General features: G+C 44.4%; 1 protein-coding gene across 1 annotated transcript in view; it reads left to right on the forward strand.

Annotated features, from left to right (window-relative positions):
- Positions 1-20,703, forward strand: part of plxnb1a (plexin b1a) — a 67,592-nt gene that overhangs the window by 15,273 nt on the left and 31,616 nt on the right. Inside the window, exons 2-3 of the mRNA XM_079226553.1 lie at positions 19,282-20,155; positions 20,307-20,546. Of these exons, the coding sequence (XP_079082679.1) occupies positions 19,292-20,155; positions 20,307-20,546 (1,104 nt within the window). The 5' untranslated portion in view covers positions 19,282-19,291. The remainder of the gene's footprint in view (positions 1-19,281; positions 20,156-20,306; positions 20,547-20,703) is intronic.

A 20,703-nucleotide genomic window follows, 5' to 3' on the forward strand; every position in this document is an offset into this window, starting at 1 on the left:
TATCCGCCAAATTCAATAATGAAGTAAAAAATAGTGTATTGTGTGCTTTTGTTTTAAAGTAATGTTATCAGAACAATCTAACAGGCACTCTGGAGCAACAGCAAGTTAACAACAGTATATCAATCAAAAATGTATACTAGGGAAGAAAATGCTTTTAATGCTTATATATGACTGTTCATTCAATTAAATATTGTATTTATTTTCAGATGTTATAGACTATTTTATTCTAATGTAAAACAGCTTAATATCATGCTGAAGAAGAAACATTTGTCTTTTATCAGGGAACAACATAAATCGTCTGTTAATTAGTAAGGGTCCTTGTGAGGGACAAGCCACTCCTTCTTTTGTCATGTTCAGTAGTAAGGGTCCCTGTGAGGGACAAGCCACTCCTTCTTTTGTCATGTTCAGTAGTAAGGGTCCCTGTGAGGGACAAGCCACTCCTTCTTTTGTCATGTTCAGTAGTAAGGGTCCCTGTGAGGGACAAGCCACTCCTTCTTTTGTCATGTTCAGTAGTAAGGGTCCTTGTGAGGGACAAGCCACTCCTTCTTTTGTCCATGTTCAGTAGTAAGGGTCCCTGTGAGGGACAAGCCACTCCTTCTTTTGTCATGTTCAGTAGTAAGGGTCCTTGTGAGGGACAAGCCACTCCTTCTTTTGTCCATGTTCAGTAGTAAGGGTCCCTATGAGGGACAAGCCACTCCTTCTTTTGTCCATGTTCAGTAGTAAGGGTCCCTGTGAGGGACAAGCTACTCCTTCTTTTGTCCATGTTCAGTAGTAAGGGTCCCTGTGAGGGACAAGCCACTCCTTCATTTGTCCATGTTCAGTAGTAAGGGTCCCTGTGAGGGACAAGCCACTCCTTCATTTGTCATGTTCAGTAGTAAGGGTCCCTGTGAGGGACAAGCCACCCCTTCTTTTGTCATGTTCAGTTTGTTGCTTACCTTAAATATGTATGTTAAAAACCATTAATTGATTAACTTCATACAAAAGCAATAAGTGCTTTTGATCTTGTTCAGTTCAGTTTTTCTTACTCAGTGAGAAAAGTCCAGTCTGTGTTGCTTGAACAAGTGCTGAAGTCTGGTTGAAATGAGGTGGAGATGTGAAGGACAGCTGACAGGTATCTCAGCGGCGGCTTTGCGCGATTAATGTTCACTCTGGACTTGGAGACTGCAGCGTGAGGCTCCTGTGAGACTGCAACTACATAACAATACGTGCTTTCAGGTTGAGAACAGAAACTACAGAACAAGACGTGCTTCAGTCTGTTGGCAACACTGCGATCGCTGAGGCTGCGTAAGCGCGCGCGCACATGTAAATCGCCTTCAAAGTAAAAGCAGTGCCGTTGTATTGCATTTATGGCGTGCATCTTATTTCTTTATATTTCTTATTTCACGCGGGCCGGACTGTGAGAGACGTAAGATGTCTGGGAGAGATTTAAAGTGCAGCACCTGTGTGTGGCAGCATTAAGCCCCTCACAATGCACAAAAAACAAAAAAACAGTTAACGCACGATCAGATAATTTGCGCCGTTAATAGTTTGCTGCGTTAACGTGCCCAGCCCTAATATGTATGTGTATGTACACATACTGTATGTGTAAATATTTATGTATACGTATGTTTTATATATATATATATATATATATATATATATATATATATATATATATATATATATATATATATATATATATATATATATATATATATATTGAAGCATCAGAAGGGTTAATAGACAAATACATTTGATTTGTAGACAAATACATTTGATTTGTAAAGCATTTTTATTAACAATGTTACAGAGTTCTTCACAAAAGAAAAGAGAACCAAACAGGGCAGATATAATGAGATAAGACTAAAGGCCCAGAGGAGGTAGAGACAATGAAATGAATGAGATCAGATAATTTGAAATAAAACCGATTATCAACCATTTCCGAAACATTTCAAGAATAGAAGCGTTTTCAGACGAGATTTCAAAGACGTTCGGGAGACAAAAGCATCTTAAATAGGCGGTCCAAATAATTACATTTCCTAAAAGATAGCTGTGTGTGTGTGTGTGTGGGGGGGCTTTATGATGATGTTCCACTCCGTGCATATCGCTCATAGATTCTGTTTGTCTTTCGCTGGCCTGAGCACAGCCACAACCATGTGGGCCGGCCTCTGCAGAGCTGCAGCAGCGGTTTGGCTTTGATGATCGAGATGTTTGCTTCCACAGCGGCTCTCTTTGGTTTCAACACACTCCTTTATGCAGCCTTCTGTTCAGGGTGGCTTTTTCTTTCTCTTTGGTCAATATTGATGCTTTTTTTCTTCTTCTTCTAACCATTTCTGTTCCATCTCTTGTTCACTTTCCCTCTTTTTCTTTCTCATTGTGACACACACACACACACACACACACACACACACACACACACACACACACACACTCCTTTGTATTTCTTGGCCCCTCAGTCCTTGTTTTTTTCACTCATCTCTCTCTTAGTTAAACCCTCTGGTTTGGTATCAATCATTGATGATCCCAGGTGTCCTGAAACCTCAGGGGGTGGGGGGGGGGATTGGCTACACACACACACACACACACATACACACACACACACACACACACACACACACACACACACACACACACACACACACACACACACACACACACACACTTTCTGCAGCCCCCCTCACAGCCCCCCCTTCCTTTTTTAGATCAGAGCAAAACCCTACTCTCCCAAATCTCTCGCTCTCTCTTGGCGATTTCTTATCTCGCTCTTTCCCCCCAGTCCGCTGGACACAGGAGAGCCAGCTTCAATTAAAGAAGCAGTGGGGTTTCCTAAGCCATTAGCCATATTAGTGTTGGGTCCGTGCCCGTGCCCCTTCTCGAACAAAGACCTCTCCATGCTTGCAGGAGCCACTTGGTTGACATTTGTCTCGATTTCCTGATATATAGCCGCACGCCCTCTTGAAGACGCAGTCGCCGGTGGCCGTCTTCGGGTTGATTTAATATGTAACTGGTCTTCCAGGTGGAGTTTACGTTAGTGAATATTAACGGACCTTACTTATCGTTACCGGATAAAAAGGCTATGCTATCTAAAAACTATGCACAAAGACTTTCTTTTGTTGGGTGTGGTTTTACATTATACCTCCAGTCTCATATTAAACCGGTGGTACTGATTTTAAGACAAGTGGATTCGTTATGGAGTGTATTGAGCACTGATTCATGTGTCCATTAGGGCTGCAACTAACGATTATTTTAATAATCGGTTGATTCTTTTTTCGATTAATCGATGAATCGGATAAAAAAGCAAAAAAGCATTAATTTCCAACCCTTTGTTCAAAAACAGAAGTGACAGTGCAACACGTGTTCAGAAAGCACAAACAGGTTGCTCCTTGAACATCCCTGAGCTGTTAATTAAACAAATTAGATTAAAATGGACTAACAATAAAAACATACACATGTATGCTTTACATCTGCCAAATGTGAGCCCTTTTTTTTTACTGTAATTGATCTCCTTGGAGTAGAGGCTGCTTTAGCATACCCTGCTTTATCAATGTGTATGAAACACTGCTTTATCAATATGTATGAAACACTGGGACAGTGGGAAGCTGTACTGCTCCTCTCACGTCTGTTTGGACCGAAACCTCCAGGCCCAGCTCCATCTCAGCCTTGCATATACAGAGTCCTCTTCCTTAAACTATTTCATTCTGGGCCTCTTGCGACCACGAAATCACGTTGTTGGCTAAGCCCAACTACGTGATTTGATTCAGTCTACTTTGAGTAAAAAAACAACCTGCAGCCAGATCCGCCGGTTTAACGTTAGCGAGTGACAGCGTGAACTGAACCAGACCGGGGGGTGACGGCATGTTTCGTCACGTTACGTTTTTTTACAAGCAAGACTGAACTGTAACGGAACATAACGGAACTTTAACGACAATACACAACCAAACACGTTAGCTAACGTGATAGCTAGCTTGAGGGAAATGAAGCCGCTGTAGACATCTTAACGCTGATTGGCCAAGACTCGACACGTCACATCCAAGATGTTCTATTTTTGCTAAGATCACAACCTCAGCGTTTCTTAGTCTCTCACTCCAATCTCAGACACGCTAGCGGCTCTGCTCCTCTCTTCTTTTTTTTCTCCGCGACTTTATGACTGCCGTAATAATCGCGCGACACAACGAATCGATAATGAAATTCGTTGCCAGCACTTTTGCTAATCGATTTTTATCGATTCGTTGTTGCAGCCCTAGTGTCCATATTTACCTTAAAAAAAACAAATCCCAAATAGTAAATTGATGATGAAAGTCAGGCCTGCAATCTGCGACAACACAAATCAATTCTTCTGCTGAATGAACTAACGTTAGCGCTGTTGATTCCCAGCAAGTCGGCACTAAATTACCCAGATCCGCTTTGTTTGCCCCAGTCCGACAGCATCCAATGCAGTTGCAGGAGAAAACCACGAAGCACCAGTTGGCACCAGTTACTCTGTTATTACAATGGCAATGCATTTGGTGAAGAGCTTATAATGACTTGTTTAGGACTCAAAACTCAGGGTTTAGGACTTGGGACTTGACTTGGAATTTGTCAGTCTTGACTTGAGACTCGACCTAGCACTTGTCAGACTTGATTTGCCTTGGGACTTGACTTGGGACGTGCCAGTCTTGACTTGCCCGTCATGTCTTGGAACTTGTCTCTGGACCCGAGTGCAAAGACTTGCTTTTTTGACTCTCAAAACAAGGATTTGGGCCCGCCTCTGAATTTCACCACAGCTGATGCCCACAATACAACGATGCCATTGTTGGTTATTGATTGAAAAAAAAAAAAAGATGCCAATTCAATGAAAAGAGCAAATCCGTGTGATTAATGACATCTAGAATCCTCTCAATTCCTCCCTGAGAGTTGTATCACATGTTTAACCTTTTGGCATTGACTCCTTTGTCCCCAGATCACAATCGTACACCTCAGACCTTCAACACAGCCAGGCTGCACTCATCAATCATCTTTGATTTTCTGCCAGGGATTCAGATACTGGGGTAATGTGGGCGAGTAGGCACTGTGTGTGTGTGTGTGTGTGTGTGTGTGTGTGTGTGTGTGTTGCACGTACATCCGACACTCACGTGCATGTTGCTGAGCAAGATGGAGAGAGCACAGTCTATTAAGCATTTGACAATTGAAGACCTCCCACTCTAAAAGACCTGCTCTGATTGTCTTTCTCCCAATCCCAGGAAGCAAAGGGGTGTGGGGGGAGGGGGGGGGGACAAAGGCATGTCTCCAGGGGGCGTCCATTTTCTTTCTAATGAAGCTGTCCGTCACAAGGCTTGTTGACAGAAGGCCAGGGTGTCACTCCCACCTGCTTACTCTCCGAAACCACCAGTTTGGGAGCTAAATGAGCTAAGCTCATTTTGAGAAGTTGATCAAAATGGATTGGAGCATTTTGTAGTCTTCCTTTGGCTTATCGAATGGATTTCTTTTATCAATTTGTGACATCTTGGCATAATAATACAAAACATAATCATTTTCAACATCGATACTCAAGCCATGCTTGTAACTCTGCTCTAGGGATGGATATGTTGGCTGGTCAGTCTGTTGGTTGCTTCATTATTAGCTCAATCCCTTCAACTCTGCAGTTGACACCAACAACGTTTCTTTACATCCTCCACCGTGGTTGAAATAACCAAAAACGCTGCTTCGTTTTCAGAAGTCGTTTCTTGGTTCATGACATCATCTGGAGGCGCACGCCGTCTACAGGAACGGCGTCTGGATGACTGTCGTTTCCAGAGATACTTGAGGCGAAGCGGTACGAGCAGATTTAGCTTTGATTTAATTGCAAGAAACGGGTGAAAGGGATGACAAAATAACGACATAATGACGCTGATTCATAGTCTGAGTTCATGCTTTATCAGGCAAACAAGAAAAAGCTTGTTTTCTGAATGTAGTTTGGTTCAATCAGGGCTATGCTGTGCTCACATCGCAGCTGCCACATCAACACTAGTAGGCATTAATACTGCAGACATTATTTTATATCTATTACATTTATTGTTTTGTTATTTTTACAATCCCATTTTTGTCGTCCGGTCTCTATTGTAGAGCTCTGGGTGCCTACGGACGGCGACACTATATATCTTTTTCTCCATTTCTGTTTCAACAATCGCAGGTAACATCTCAATATATGGGGAATCTCAATATCTATCTAATAAGTTTTTGCGACACAGCGTCACACAATTACATAAACTGCGGCAGGAAGTTGCTTCTTTGCATTGACTTTGTGTCGCCGGTGAACAAAACATCATACCGGCGAACTCAAAAGATCGAAGCGCTGAAGTGCCAAGTTCGGCATCAGAGAAACTGTTGACTTGGTTTTGTGTCCTTTGATAGTGTGCGTTGACACAATCTTGAGTTTAACACAGTATGTCCTATTTTTGCAAATCACTGAAATATTTCTAAGGTGTTGCATCTTTCTCAAACATCAGTGTTTGATCAACACAGCTCAATAAATGACATAGATCTCTCTCTCTACTTATATCACTACTTTCAGCTGTTTTGTGACAACATGAAAGCGCCATCATTTTAAAGCTTTGAAGCAGCCCGTTCTTATGTAAAGACCACACTGGGACCAGGAAGTAGCGACCCAATGAGCAAAAAGCCCGTAGGACTGTAGAGTGTGATCCAGAATGAAATGTGAATTAGGAACGCCTGTCACTGGTCCCTTTTTTAAGGGATTCAGTGGGATTATGTCTGCATGGGTGCCCTGGCTGCAGATGAAACGCGTCTGGGATGAAAGTAGTCTTTGCATGCATGCAAGCAGAGTTGACCAGCCCCAAATGTGAGGTATTTAAGGCCAAGTATTGCTGTATTGGTTTTCCTTCGGTTTAACAGCCAGGTAGCCCCCAAAAACCAAGGGGAAGAAACAAATGCTGACAAACACAGAAGGTGCTTTTAGAAATGTCTCGGCCACTGATGGATACTAAATCCACGGCACCCTTTTTTTTTATTTTGAAAGAGTCACCATCGTGTTTGCTATTCATCATAATATAATTGCTATTAGAAAGTTTTTTCAGGGTTGAGCCCCGCACACAAAAACCTTAAAGGCTGCAGACGCCCACACTGATTTTTGATTTTTTTCACTGGACAGACAGAACGGTCCATGTGTTAGCAGAAATGACCCAACAACGGCTCTTTCATCCGGCTGCCGATAGAGTAGCAAGTTCAGGTCACCGCTCCCAAAGTGCCAGCCAGGAAAAATGTAATAGTGGTCTAATGGTGTAATAATTAATATTAAACATAATTTAAAAAAAATTATTAAGTAGGATTTTTTAATTATAAAAATTCCCTTTGTAAGATTTAAAATTAAAAACGTACAATTTAATAAATAGATGCACTTCCGGTCCGGCCGCCAGACTGTCTTTTACTACACACTAGCTAGCCTAGCTTGTGCACCTAACGTCATTTCATTCATTCAGCAACATCCATGAAAATATGTTAAACTGGCTGAAATCGGGGAAGCTGTCAGGTGGGACATCTGAAGCTATCAGTCATAAAAGAGGAGAGGGACAGAGAGAGAGGGAGGAACCGGAGGGAGAGAAACGGAGAGGTGCGTTGGGGAGAGACCGGGAGCACAGAGGCCCATCGTGGAGTCAAGGTGAAACAAGAGGAAACGAGAGTGAGCATCAGACTGGGGAAAAAAAAAGAGGAAATATGATGATAATTATCTGGGTCTGGTCTTCACTTGGATTGGCGATGCAGATTGCCCGAAGCCACAGTGCGTGTTGTGCAGTGAGGCTCTGGCTAACAGCTGTCTGAAGCCTCTTATTTGCGCCGCCACCTGAACACCAGCATGCCAGTGCAAGTCAGAAGCCCCTTACATTTTTTAGATCAAAATTGGAAGACTTACAAAACAGCCAAAAACAATTGCAGTCTCATTCATGTGTTGGGTCTACACAAAACGCACTGCGGGCTTCATATCTGCTCCTTTTTTTTAATTTATATCTGTTTCTGAGCCTATGCATGTGCCACTCTTTGTTCTTTACGTGGCTTACTGTGTTTAAGTAAATACATGTGAAATGCAATCTGCCTCTGAGCCTGTGCGCGTGTCCTCGCCATCCTTATGCTCTTTAAAAGTGACGCCTTGTGTAACTGAAATTTATACAGCGGACTAAATCTTGTAACAAACGCCACGCGCGAGCAAACAGTTCTCGCATTGGTCCGATTTTATGTGGCTATAAATAGGCTCTGTTGCGTTTTTTTTTTAAGGTGTGGGGAATTGGGGGTGCGTGAACCCGGCCGGGATGTAGAAGGGGGTGCAAGGCCTAAAATGTTTGGGAACCGCTCCCATAACAGATCGACCTATTGTCACCGATACCCGATCTCTGTAGGAGTCGGTATTATATCAGTATCTGCTCATCTCTCATGATTTCAACCCAAACTGTGATCTTATATTTCCTTAATGGAATGTAGTTCTGTTGCCAAAACCCCAAAGAAATTCTGTGGTGGCGGCATGTCATGTACCACCGCTACATAATGCGGTCGTGGTAATATCACATATTACTTTTTAGATTACGTTGCAATGCCGTCAACCGCTGCCATGGGAAATAGGCCTACCCACCCAGAGGCTTAACGCTAAGTTGTATTTCTTCAAATTTTGTCCTCAAACTATTAAATTCCCTATTTGAAAAATGGAAGAAGACATGGAAAACAGCTGCAGTTTCATTTGAGTTAACAATGGCTAACACATATTCTAGCCTCCAGAGTATATATTTCTGGTTAAGGAATGATGTAATGATATAATGCGGCGGCGGCTCCCACTACAGGGTGTGCAGGGACAACAGCCGCAAGACGAATCCCTGACCAAACATTTAAAAAATGCATGGCATCCAGAGAGGCGCCCGAGTTACCGAGCACGGCGGACAGAGAGGGGGAGAGCGGGAGGGACAGGCGAGAGGATTCGTCGTGAAGGGCAAGACGAGAGGGGACGCCTCCATTTAGCATGTTACGAGTCAAAGGGTCGCCATGGGTCACGAACCGCAAACTCATTCATGAATGAAACAAATCACGTTCTCAGATTCTCAGTTCGGAACGTCCCGCAAAATAACATGTTTAAGTTTTTTTTTTCTTGAGACTTATTCCAGGGGTTTTGAGAAAAGCACACTGCATTTTTCATAAGCGTGGGACTTAATAAACTGGAGAGTTGGCGGAGAGCGGACCAGATTTTCCTCAGCCCCGGATTTATTAGCAATAATGCTCTGGTTCGCCGTCGCTGGTCTTGAGGGTTGGTCATTGTCTATTTAGAAAATGGAGCAGAAAATCCGGCCTGATGTTTCACCCTCCGAATCATGAAATGAGCTTCCTCCAAAAAGAAAATGCTAAGAAGCGTCACTGGCCGAAACACAAGGGACTGAGGAGAGCACAAGTGTTTTCAGACCACAGACAGTGTGACAAGCTGATTAAAATGCCCACAGACTGAGGGAGCAAGACCTTCACTCTCTATTCACTGGACCCGGGCACGTCGTCACGACAACGACGGACGACAAAGGGCTTTCTTAGGCCATTGAGCGCTGTGAAAGAAGCGGCCGTGTGTGTGAGAGAGACTCGCACGGGACATGTGGCTGTACAAGCCGTAGGTGGTAATGTATGCAGACGTCCACAAACAAATGAATACGCATGCACGTCCCACTGCCACCGCCTCTCGCATTCTGCCACACAATGACCATGCCAGCGTCCTCCATGACGTGATGCTTCATCCCAGCATATGGCCAAACCCCAAACTAGCCACAGACAAGCCGCTTCAGCTGGCTTTGTCTCTTTGTAGACAGAATGCAAATGCCTTTTGTCTGTCTATATGTCTGTCATTTTTCTTTTGTCCGTTCTTCTCCGCTCCGGTGATCGCTCTGGATGGATTCAGTGTATTCGATAGTGGCGTCAAACATTTAGTTGTTCTACATTCGCAGTGCCGCTCCGGTGACCGTGCAAAACAAGACCGTTCAGAACTGGGCTGACGCTCTCTGGAGAACCGCTTCGCTCTCAAATGCGCTTCCTTTGGTCCTCAGCAACACACCTGCCAATCCTGACTGTTGTGTCATTGAAGCCGGGTTCCTGCGCTGTGTGAGTGGGTGTGATGGTGAAATAGACCTGATGGGCAGGTTGCATCTTGCATGGTAGTGTGTAAATGGGTGTGGATGGGTGACTGATAGCATGTGATATTAAAGTGATTTTGTGTGGTCGGAAGAATAGAAAAGAGATATACAGTCCATTTACCATTTACCCACTCACACAGGCTCAGAAAAAACCCACGTCTGGTTACTACCGGTCAGAAAACACGGTGGAATACACTTGTATTAACTTCCAAAGAGAAATGCTGATAGTCGCATACTTTGACATTTTGCGGTTTAGTCTTACCCGGAAAACCGATACTAGAAAAAGATTCTGCTTTTACCTTTCACAATAAAAGCCCTAGAAACATTCACTTCATCGCTGATTAAGAGAGGGCACTTAATTAATTCATTTCGAGCATTTCCCTTTTCACTCAACCGATTGATTGAACCTGTTAAAAGCAACAGTTTCTCCAGTTCTGGTTGGATATTAAAATGTGTTTACGCACTATGGTACAATAATTAAACTCCTGTTGTTTTATGGGTTCTTTTCACATTCTCCACTACCTTATATTGACGCCGTCGAACTATGTCCCGTTTTTGGGGGATATTTATTCATTTCAGGTTTGCTTAAATCTAAGGATAAGGTCAACATTTTGGGGACTATGTTTATTCATTTTTCCTGCCCCGAGTTCTATGAGAAGATGAAAACCACTCTCATGGCTTTCATTAAATATGAAGCTGCAGCCGGCAGCAGCTGAGCTTAATGTGGTGTTTGGAAAGTTTCTCTTTACTTTGATTGTTGCTTGAATATTTAACGTTGCAGAAAAATCATTTAGATCTTCGGCCTGTGATGTTGGCAGCACCGGAGCCTAAAGCTCAGACCAAAGTTATCACGATGTGTTCAAATATAATCTTGTAAAACAGAGTTTTTGGCGAGACTTGAAGCACATTCCTTGCACAAGTTTTTTATTTTTTTTTATCATTCCGTTATGTTTTCGCTTTGTCATCCATCCCTCGCTGTTTCCCACGTCGTCGCTGAGTGTGGCCGGCTGGCTGAGAGCGGAGGCCTGTAATTGTGACAGCACTTGTTGGCTGTGCTCTGCACCCCGGTCAGCAGAAGCTCTTTCTAAGGATCTGACCACTGGCCACTTAACACACTCTGTCTTACATGCACAAAGATGATTAAAGCGCACACCGGCACTATATTCAAACATGCATTTTTAGATTTATAGCAGACGTGCTTATTAAGTGGCCTTGTTTTACCGCACTCCAGGGCCACTTGGGTCCCACAGCCGTTTGCCTGTGCCCGGTCCAAAAAGTTAAATCGGGCCTCAGCTGCTATTGTCAATCATTCTCTTTCTCTCTCTCTCTTTCTCATGAAGTCCGCCTTCCTTCTGCTTCCTCCCAACTGCTCTTTGATCCTTGAGCCTGGTGAATGTTGAACTGAAGAGTTACAGCACCATCAGTTCCAGTTTCGTCACATATTTCCATGACATCGCTAGTTTCCTCAAGGTCAGAAGACCAGAGGCCTTGTTGTCGGATGCTCAGAGAAACCAGTTGCTCTTCAGATATTCCTATTCATGTCGCATTATAATATAGATGGATGACAGATTTATAGAACATGGATTTCAGAAGTATGTAGACATATAATGTAAAACTTAAAAAGAATGAAAGAAAGTATGAGATAAAACTAATTGTTTTATTAAATTCAATTAAATAATGACATTTCTCTTGAGGGCACTTCTGACCTGTTTGGCAATCTAATGTCTGGGACTCCATTAAAAAGTACTGTATTTCCTCTCTTTACATTTGCATATTGCTGAAGCTGCCATAGTATAACGAATGACCTTCTTGTTCTGCATTGTAAGAAGATGGTGCGAGTAGAGAATAGAGAATATTAAAGTCCGTTGGTCTCGCAGTGGATCTCAGGTCGTGTGTGTCATGCTGCACCAAGCAGCCCGGCATAACACCTGCTTATCCCCAGGGAGGGCATTACCGTATCCAGGGTGAAAAGATCCTGTCATGAAACGAAGTGTGTGTACGTGTGTGTGTGTGTGTGTGTGTGTGTGTGTGTGTGTGTGTGTGTGTGTGCGTCTGCGAGTGTGTGCTTTGTGTTGTGTTATCTCGATGTGTGTGTAGACTCTCTTTCCAAGGGAAGTGGCTTTTATCCTGTGTCCGTTCAGCCGAGCCACTCGGTCGAAAGAGCTGTGAAAGAGACACTATTCCCTCCCGCGGCACACAGAGAGCCCCTTCAACGCACCGGAGGGCCGGCGAGAGAGAGAGACCCTCTGTGTCTGCATGTGAACGGGGGGCGGCCATTGACCCCTTAGAAGGCGACGGAAGTGGAGAGGGGCCAAGCATGTGTACATCTGCCTCTCATAATATTAGCGCTCTCGCTAATCTAGCTATCTAAGTAGGGAGACACAACTAGTGTGGACGTTCTCAATAGATGTAAATGTGGATTTGGAGGGACCTCCAGTTTGTTGCGTTTTGTCACGGGTGGAAAAATGGACTTTGTTACGCCGGCATTCCCTGTGTTTAGTTGGGTTCACGCCCACAGTAGCCTGGTTATTAGAGTTTTGGTCACTTGTCGTCGTCCCTTCAGGCCGGAGATCATCAGTAGAAAAAGGGGAACAAGGATGATGGGTGGACGGCCAGCTGCAGCGTATGCACCAATCTGGCAACCCGGTTGAAATTCTTATGGACGGTCAACGGTTAAACCGTGTTTAACTTCAACAAGCTAAGTCTTGTCATTACACCACTGCAATCTGCCAACCTTTTGGCATGCAACTTAAAAATGATAACCCTCGCAAAATAGCTTGCTTCACGATCAGAATTCGATCAAAGTCCGATAATATTTTGGGAAGTTTAGAAGAGCTGCACAATAGAATAAGTAGCGTAATTAGCACAAGGTTAACCAGACTTAAGCCAGCAGAAGTCTCTGCAGAAGTCAAAGCTCCAAAGTAGCACGCCGCTGTGAGATGGCCAACAATAATTGTTGTACACTCTATATTTAATCAACACTCAACGACCATTGTGATAATACATAATTGTATATTATAAACCAAAATTAACCTTCTGGCTTCTTTCGTGTTCTGTATGAAGGATAATACTCTTAAAACTGTAAATTGAACATTATTGATATTATCAAATATATGTTCGATCAATATGACAAAACAAAGGTGATAACTTTTTGGCCATATTGTTCAGACTAACTGCCAACAAAACATGACACAACAAAACTGTGTTCAACATAACTCTATCAGTCCCATGAGCATCACCCAAGTGCATATGCCAACTCCTTCCAGACCCGACTTTTAAATCAATTCCACTTGTTTACTGGCAAATGTTTGTGCCTGTTCTGCGTCTTCCTGCTGATCTCAAAACAGACGCTCTGATGCTCGTCTCTACTGTACTCTCTGGACGGGATCCACAGATGCCAGTGTCGCAGACTTTGAGGGGCCCCGGGGGGCGAGACCCGGCCGACCCACCAGAACATAACAATGCAAGGCAGTGCTCCATGGCTCCGGGCCCAATGTCCCCCCACTGTCCCCGTGCTGCTGACCCCACATATTTTATAGGGTCTTATGCGTTCAGTGGGCTGTCACGGCTCATTAGGAGCTTTAGAAATGAACTTGCACAGCAGACTCTCTCAGCGATTAATAAACATGGACAGAGAGAGAAAGGGAGACAAAAAGGAATGGTTAGGGCAAAAGTTCACTGAAGAGACCACATTCTGAGAAGTTTAAAGAGGGCATAAATACGTATATCGACTTGTCTAGTACTGCCGATCGGGATGGTATGTCCCCCTGCCGCCTGCAGTTAAAACAAAGTAATTCTGGATTTAAGTGGAGGGTTGTAGTCAGGACTAAAAGTCTGAGGAAATCTCTCGGGCTTGTCCCAGAAAGTCGAATCATCGGTCTGTGACTCTTTGTCTGAGAAATTCTTCAAGTAAAAGGTTTATTTTAGGCTAGACCTATGAAGACCTTTGTGCTCTTGTCTATTTGGTGGAAGAAACAATTCATGCAAACAAGTCATCAACACATTGGTTGTATAATATGAATAGTTATGAAATGGCAAAAAAAAAGTCGCATCCGTATAGAGACCGGTTCGTTGGATTGGTTGGGTTGTTGTCATCGCCTGGACACCTTGCGTACTGAGGACAGTCCAGCTGGATTGACAGCCAAACTGGGAGCAGAGGGCCCCCGCTCCTCCCCGCAGGGTTGGGTGCAGTGGTCCCAAGTCCAAGGCGAGGTCCGAGGGGGTACTGTAGAACTCTGAGACGCCAGACACCTTCATTCACCCCAGGCCTTTCCAAGCCGATCTAGAGCCAGTTGCGGCGTACCTTCACAGAGTAAATCAGAATCAGAAGTGTTTATTGCCAAGTAAGTTGAACATACGCATCAAAACATCCCAGGGAGAGGTCACATGGGGGATCCTCCCACATCGAGGCGCCATACCGGTTGAATCTCCCGGGCAAACTGCATGGCCCACTGGTTGAGATGAGCAACAATATTTTCAGCAATTGACCACATTCGACGATGTAACGTCATCAAAATCATCACTGAAACTCATGCCGATGGCTTTTTGGATTGACAGATAGTTCACATGAAAGAAAAAAACATTTATAAAAAAAAGGAAACAAATCATTGTATTGAAGAGCCAAATATTCAACTGAAAGAACTGATTCTTTCAGTTGAATAGTGCTGAACGTACTGATTCAGGTACACTCAGATCACTCATGTGTTTATTTTATATGTTTGCTTGCATGTGAACATTTGCTTCGTAGCTTCATTGTGACCACCCGTTCCCCTCCCCAATTCAGTTGCCAGTCTAATGGTCGACCAGAGATTATTTATAGGCTTTGGACTGTCCCCGATGGCCGAACATGCTGCATTCCAGACACACAGATCTGATGAACTCCAGAGATTGTTGGTGAAACCGCCCCTCTGCTCCTCTGAAGGGTGACGGTGGTATTTGTATTGCCACCAAACACTAGATGGAGTAAAAGTAGACTTTCAACGGTGGGAGACTGTGGCAGAGGCCAGATGTTTTAATGAGCGTGAACCTCTCGGATCAGCACCCTGACTCCAATAATGGATCCGTTCTTGTCTTAAATGGCCTAAAAGTAAGCTTGTTGATTCATGCCACTGAAAATCTACAAAGTACCGTCAAGAATCACTTACTATTAAATGTATGCTTTTAGAACAAGCTATCTAAGTTGAAGAGTGGTCATTTAGTTGATGGGTTAAGGTCTTGGATATGGAGAGAAATGTCTTCCCTTCTGTTCTCTCCCTCCATCTCCATCTCACCACAGTCATCACGTCTAATCCCATGGTAGCTCGTAGGAAGCCGTCATTGCTGTAGAGTAAGTTCCCAAGGCGATGGTGGTCGCAGCACACTATAAATATGTCGACCTCGGCGTGTCGTCCGGTCACAGAGCAGGTGAAGACGGCTGCTCACTGTAGCAGCGAGAATATGTCTTGACTTGTTCCCAGGCTCTCCGTTCCAGAAGCTGAAAAAAAAGTTAGTAGTCTAGGCACTTGACACACTAATTGCTTTTGTATGTAATTCAAGAGACATTTCTGAATGAAGGCAATATGCTTTGGGAAGTATACTGTTATTTAATTCCATCCAACATATAAACGATATGAAAACCTCTCTATTTTCAGCATGGCTGATGTTGTTGTCGTCAGTGGCTTCATGGTCCCAGAAAATAGAAATAGAAGATTTTGACTGGTACAAAATGCTGCTCCAGCCTTATTTTGTCTGCATGGCCGAGTAGCAGATGGTGGCCAATGCTAGCAGATGATTGCAGACTTTAGAGAGTTGTCGTTGTATAACTGACATTATTGCGTCACTTTGCTGCCTTTTCTGACTTTTTATATATTTGTGCATCATGCTACATTCTCCATTAGCATTTCCCCTTATTCTGTAATAACATGTGGCCCCAGTGAGACTATATGATTGAATATTGATATCATGTTTACAATAAAGATATGCCAATATCAATGAAACAAACCTCTCTCCCTCCACCTCCCGACACTCGTATTCTGAGTGCAAGTCCTTTGCCAAAAAAAAATAGACAAAATGCACAATAAAACAAGTTAAAGATGAATTTGATAATATCACGATATGATAGTCATCTAGTGAATGTGTTATTTAGTGGCAGCCCTAGCTGAGACGGATTGGAACGTATTAGATCATGAACTACTATTGGAAAAATTTCTTATTGAAGTTATCGCCGGTGTATATCTGTCAGTGACCATGATTATCTGCCGGTGGTGGACCGAGCCTAGAATAGCCTCAAAAGAGAACTGGTTTCGGAGAGCTCCGCATGTTTGGCTCAATAAAACATGAGGCCCACGCTGAATTGGTTTGTTTTATATCTATATTTCATGACAACTATTCCTCCCCCGTCTCAAAACGCTGTGGATTTTTCCAGCCCCCGTTAGACTGTAATGGCCACTCCTCTTGACACATTACACGCCCGACTCAAATCCTCTGACAGTGGGCGTGGAGGTTATTACTTATTATACGCTTTATCTAGCTCATGAATAAGTAAAAGAGGAGGCCTGGGACACACTCACCCACTTACCAGACACGCACTGAGACACAAGCACCTGCTCCTGGATGGCCCCCTGGTTATGTACACAAGCACAGATCTGCACCCACTCACACAACAGATTCCCGGCCTCCTCCCTTTCAGCACCCCTCGTCCTGATTGCAGCCCCAGGGGGTGGACAGCGAGGTGAGATGGCGCTGCATGTCTAATGTCTGAGCAATCTACTCACACTGCCATGTAATGGTTAATTTCTTTCTAAATATCACAGTCTTGCATCGTTGTAGCTTTCTCTGCAAATGTTCCTCCTGTGTCTTTACGCAGCGTGTTGGAGCATAAATAATACCAACAATACCCATTTCTATTTAGTTAATATTCTGTGCATCTTAGGTCCCTTCCACACATACAGTCCATCCCTGAAATGTTAAGGAGCATTCCCCGCATGGGCTCACGTGTGAATGGGAGCATCTGTACCGTCGAGTTTGCTCGTGAGAGACTGGAAAGGTTGCGTCCGTCTGACGGGAGACGCTTTCGTGTGGCGCGAGCGAACCACTTGCAAGACTTCGCCGGTGACGTATTTGAATTCCACGACTTGTTCATGGTTTATTTGCGCCAATGCTTTTGCGGGTGCTTTGACATGTCTCGCAAACTTGTTGAATGTCAAATACGTTCCGAGAACATTTGCACCGGACAAAACCAAGTCCTCGAGACGCCTCCCACCACGCACACCTACATCTTCTTCTCTTTCTGCTGGGTTTCATGGCAGTTGGTATCCATTAAGTGTTGCATTGCCATCGTCTTGCCCCATCTATTCCAGCATTGCCTGAAAGGATATCCCAGTAATGTATCAGTAACTATGAAAGAATCTTGATTCTGTTGAGAGCTCCTACACGTCCCCAGTCTAACTAAAGCTTGCTCCAAATGCTATGCTGAGCGGGAGTTATGTATTTCTATGCAACCTTTCTCAGTGAGGTCAGGGAAAGGTCTGAGGAACCCTGTTTAATAATTAAACAGGTTTTATCTCCTAATGCGAAAGGCTCTCAGTGTCCACAAACCACTCTCCTCTCCAGAGGTGTTGAGTGATGGCTCTGGAAATGGGGGAGTGAGAGTTATTGTTTCTGAATAATCCAGCTGTAAGGGCCGTAGGCGATTGGTTAATATTTTAGATCCAAGAGGAAACTGACAGAGGGGCGAGTCGAAAAACGTCACAATAGCAATTCTGTCCGCCACTTGCATTCACCGCGGACAGAGCCATGGATTCATCAACAGCCCGATTGGGCTGCTGATAGAGAGCGCTGCAGGCAGCACAGATATGTGTGTCGGCCAATCTGGAAGTTAGCATGGCATTGGTTCCCTCTGGAGGAAACTTTTTTTTTTATTATTGGATTTTGGATGATTATGGAAAATAAGCTCAGTGGGAAACAAACTTTATGATACTTGCGCATTTTGTTCAGCTGGAAAATCTTTACCAATGAGGCAATATTGTGTAAAACTGACAATCAACATGATGATCCCCTAGCGGAAGATCATCGAGTCCAACTTGTTGGTTTTCTCTTATTATAAAAAAGTACTAAAATACATAATTACCTTGTATTAATATTTGCTGGTGAGAAGCAATTTGAGAAAAGAAGATTTAGAAGCTCCCCCCCTTTGTGAGAACCGTGAGACTCAAAGCCCTAAACATAAATAGATAAAGACAAAACGAATAAAATATAAATGGGAGTCGGAACTGAGAACAACTATATGCGATAATGAACAAGCAAAGCTTCAAAGATATTTTCCTCTACGTTATCATTCTATTGGCAGAAATATGCTTGGGAGATGAAGATAAGATACATAAGAACACCATTGACCATCGAGGGAACGTGGGGAATATGATTCCAACGTACACATGTATTATTTATATGTAAAAGAAAAATACTACTGGTCAGACATTTTACACAGATGACAGATAAGAGAACAGATAACCAGGAAACTAGGAATTCTTGAAAAACTCACGTCCCAAAAGAACAATATAAATGTGTATATATATATATATATATATATATATATATATATATATATATATATATATATATATATATATATATATATATATATTGGCACCTCAAACTAATTAACAAATTGGAACGTCCCATGATAAACAAGTGGCTGGAAACACTCGAGGACATAATGCAGTATAGAAAAGGTCAAAAGAGCAAACGTTGTTGGGCTTTTCCTGAAATTAAGTAAAGATAAAAAACCCTTAAACTTGCACTATAGGGGGGCGACTGTGGATCAGTGGTAGAGCAGGGTCGTCCGTCCATCAGAGGATTGTCGGTGCGATTCTCGGCTCCGCTAGTTCATGTCGATGTGTCCTTGAGCAAGACACTTAACCCTACATTTCTTCCTTAGCTGCGCCTACGGTGTATGAATGTTAGTTAGTCCTGATGAGGAGGTGGAACCTTAGCCACTGCCATCAGTGTATGAATGGGTGTGAATGGTTGAATGATGACAAGTAGTGTTAAAGCGCTTTGAGTGGTCGGAAGACTAGAAAAGCGCTATCCATTTACTATACTTGACTATATAGAAGCAGCTTTTAGCCTTATCGCATGTTGATGTTTTACCTCAAACATCTGCCAGTGAAGGCTTCTAACCCTGCTCTGTTTCTTTCCTCAGAATATTTGCCATGCCACATGGGAAGGCTCTGAACCCCGCCCTGCTCTTACTCCTCATCCTCATCGTCTTTGCCACAGCCCGCGGTCGCTCCTACCCTCGCTTCTCCCGTAATGACACTGATTTCCAGCACCTGGCGCTCCACCCAGACCCCTCCGTGGGGACGGTGTACGTGGGGGCCAGGGACCACCTCTTCCAGCTGGACGGGTCGGACGGGCTCCGGCTGGAGCTGGAGGAGACGACCGGTCCCGTGAGCGACAGCAAAGACTGCCTCCCCCCAGTGACCGAGTCCAACTGTCCCCAAGCCAGGAGGACCAGCAACCACAACAAACTACTCCTGGTGGATCCAAAGGCGCTGGAGTTGATCACCTGCGGCAGCATCCACCAGGGCACCTGCCAGAAACGCAGCCTAGCGTCGATCAAAAAGGTCCGCTTCTCCACCGAGAGGCCCGTGGACACGCAGTACGTCGCCGCCAATGACCCGTCGGTGTCGACCGTGGGGCTGGTGGTGGGGCTTCGCGGCGGGGAGAGGACAGTGATGTATGTGGGTCGGGGCTACACCGCCAGCCACCCGCCCATCTCCACCCGCCACCTCTCGTCAGAGCCCGTCTTCTCCTACGAGGAGACGGCCAAGCTGGCGGTGGCCGGACGCCTGTCGGAATACGACCACCACTTCGTAATGGCGTTCACACGGCTCACGTACGTGTACTTCTTGTTTTACCGCCGCGACATAAAGTCGCCATCGAGGGAGTACCGGACCTATGCTGCCAGAGTGTGTCTGGACGACACCTCCTACTATTCCTACGTGGAAGTTCCTCTGGTCTGCCGGTCCACTTCCTCTCCCTCCAGGACTTATAACCTGCTCCAGGCTGCAAAGGTACTTCACCCCCAAATATCAAACAAACGAGCCCTTCAAAATATTTGTAGGGAGCAGCAATTCAAAATCTAGTTGGAACTTCTTGGTGTGTGGGAATTGTAAGTCTCTCTGTGCTGGACTGAGTTGTTTTTCCATGCCTTTGTTGCAACAGGTGGGACAAGGCGTCGGCCGGGAAGGCGAGGATCTGCTGGGAGTCTTTTCCACCCGCGCCGGCTCCACAAACAACGCCGCCTTGGACGCCTCGGCTCTGTGCGTCTACCCTCTGGATGAGCTCGACGGACACATCGACTCCACCCGCGACCTCTGCTACACCCAGGACGGCCGGGTGGAGGGAGAAGAGGTGGCCTACATAGAGTACGAGGTCAAGTCCAGCTGCGCCAACCTGCTCTTGGTAAGGATCCGGCAGATGAAGGAGAGCAAAGGAAGCGAACTGTTTCCGTGACTGAAGAAGCACAAATATTTTGGAGAGATGGGCTTTTTAGAACGATGATTAGTCAATAACGAGACCAGAATTGTTTTCTTTCATTTTTGTTCTGCTTTGAGTGCTT

Source organism: Taurulus bubalis, assembly GCF_910589615.1.
Source record: "Taurulus bubalis genome assembly, chromosome: 11".
NCBI lineage: Eukaryota > Metazoa > Chordata > Actinopteri > Perciformes > Cottidae > Taurulus > Taurulus bubalis.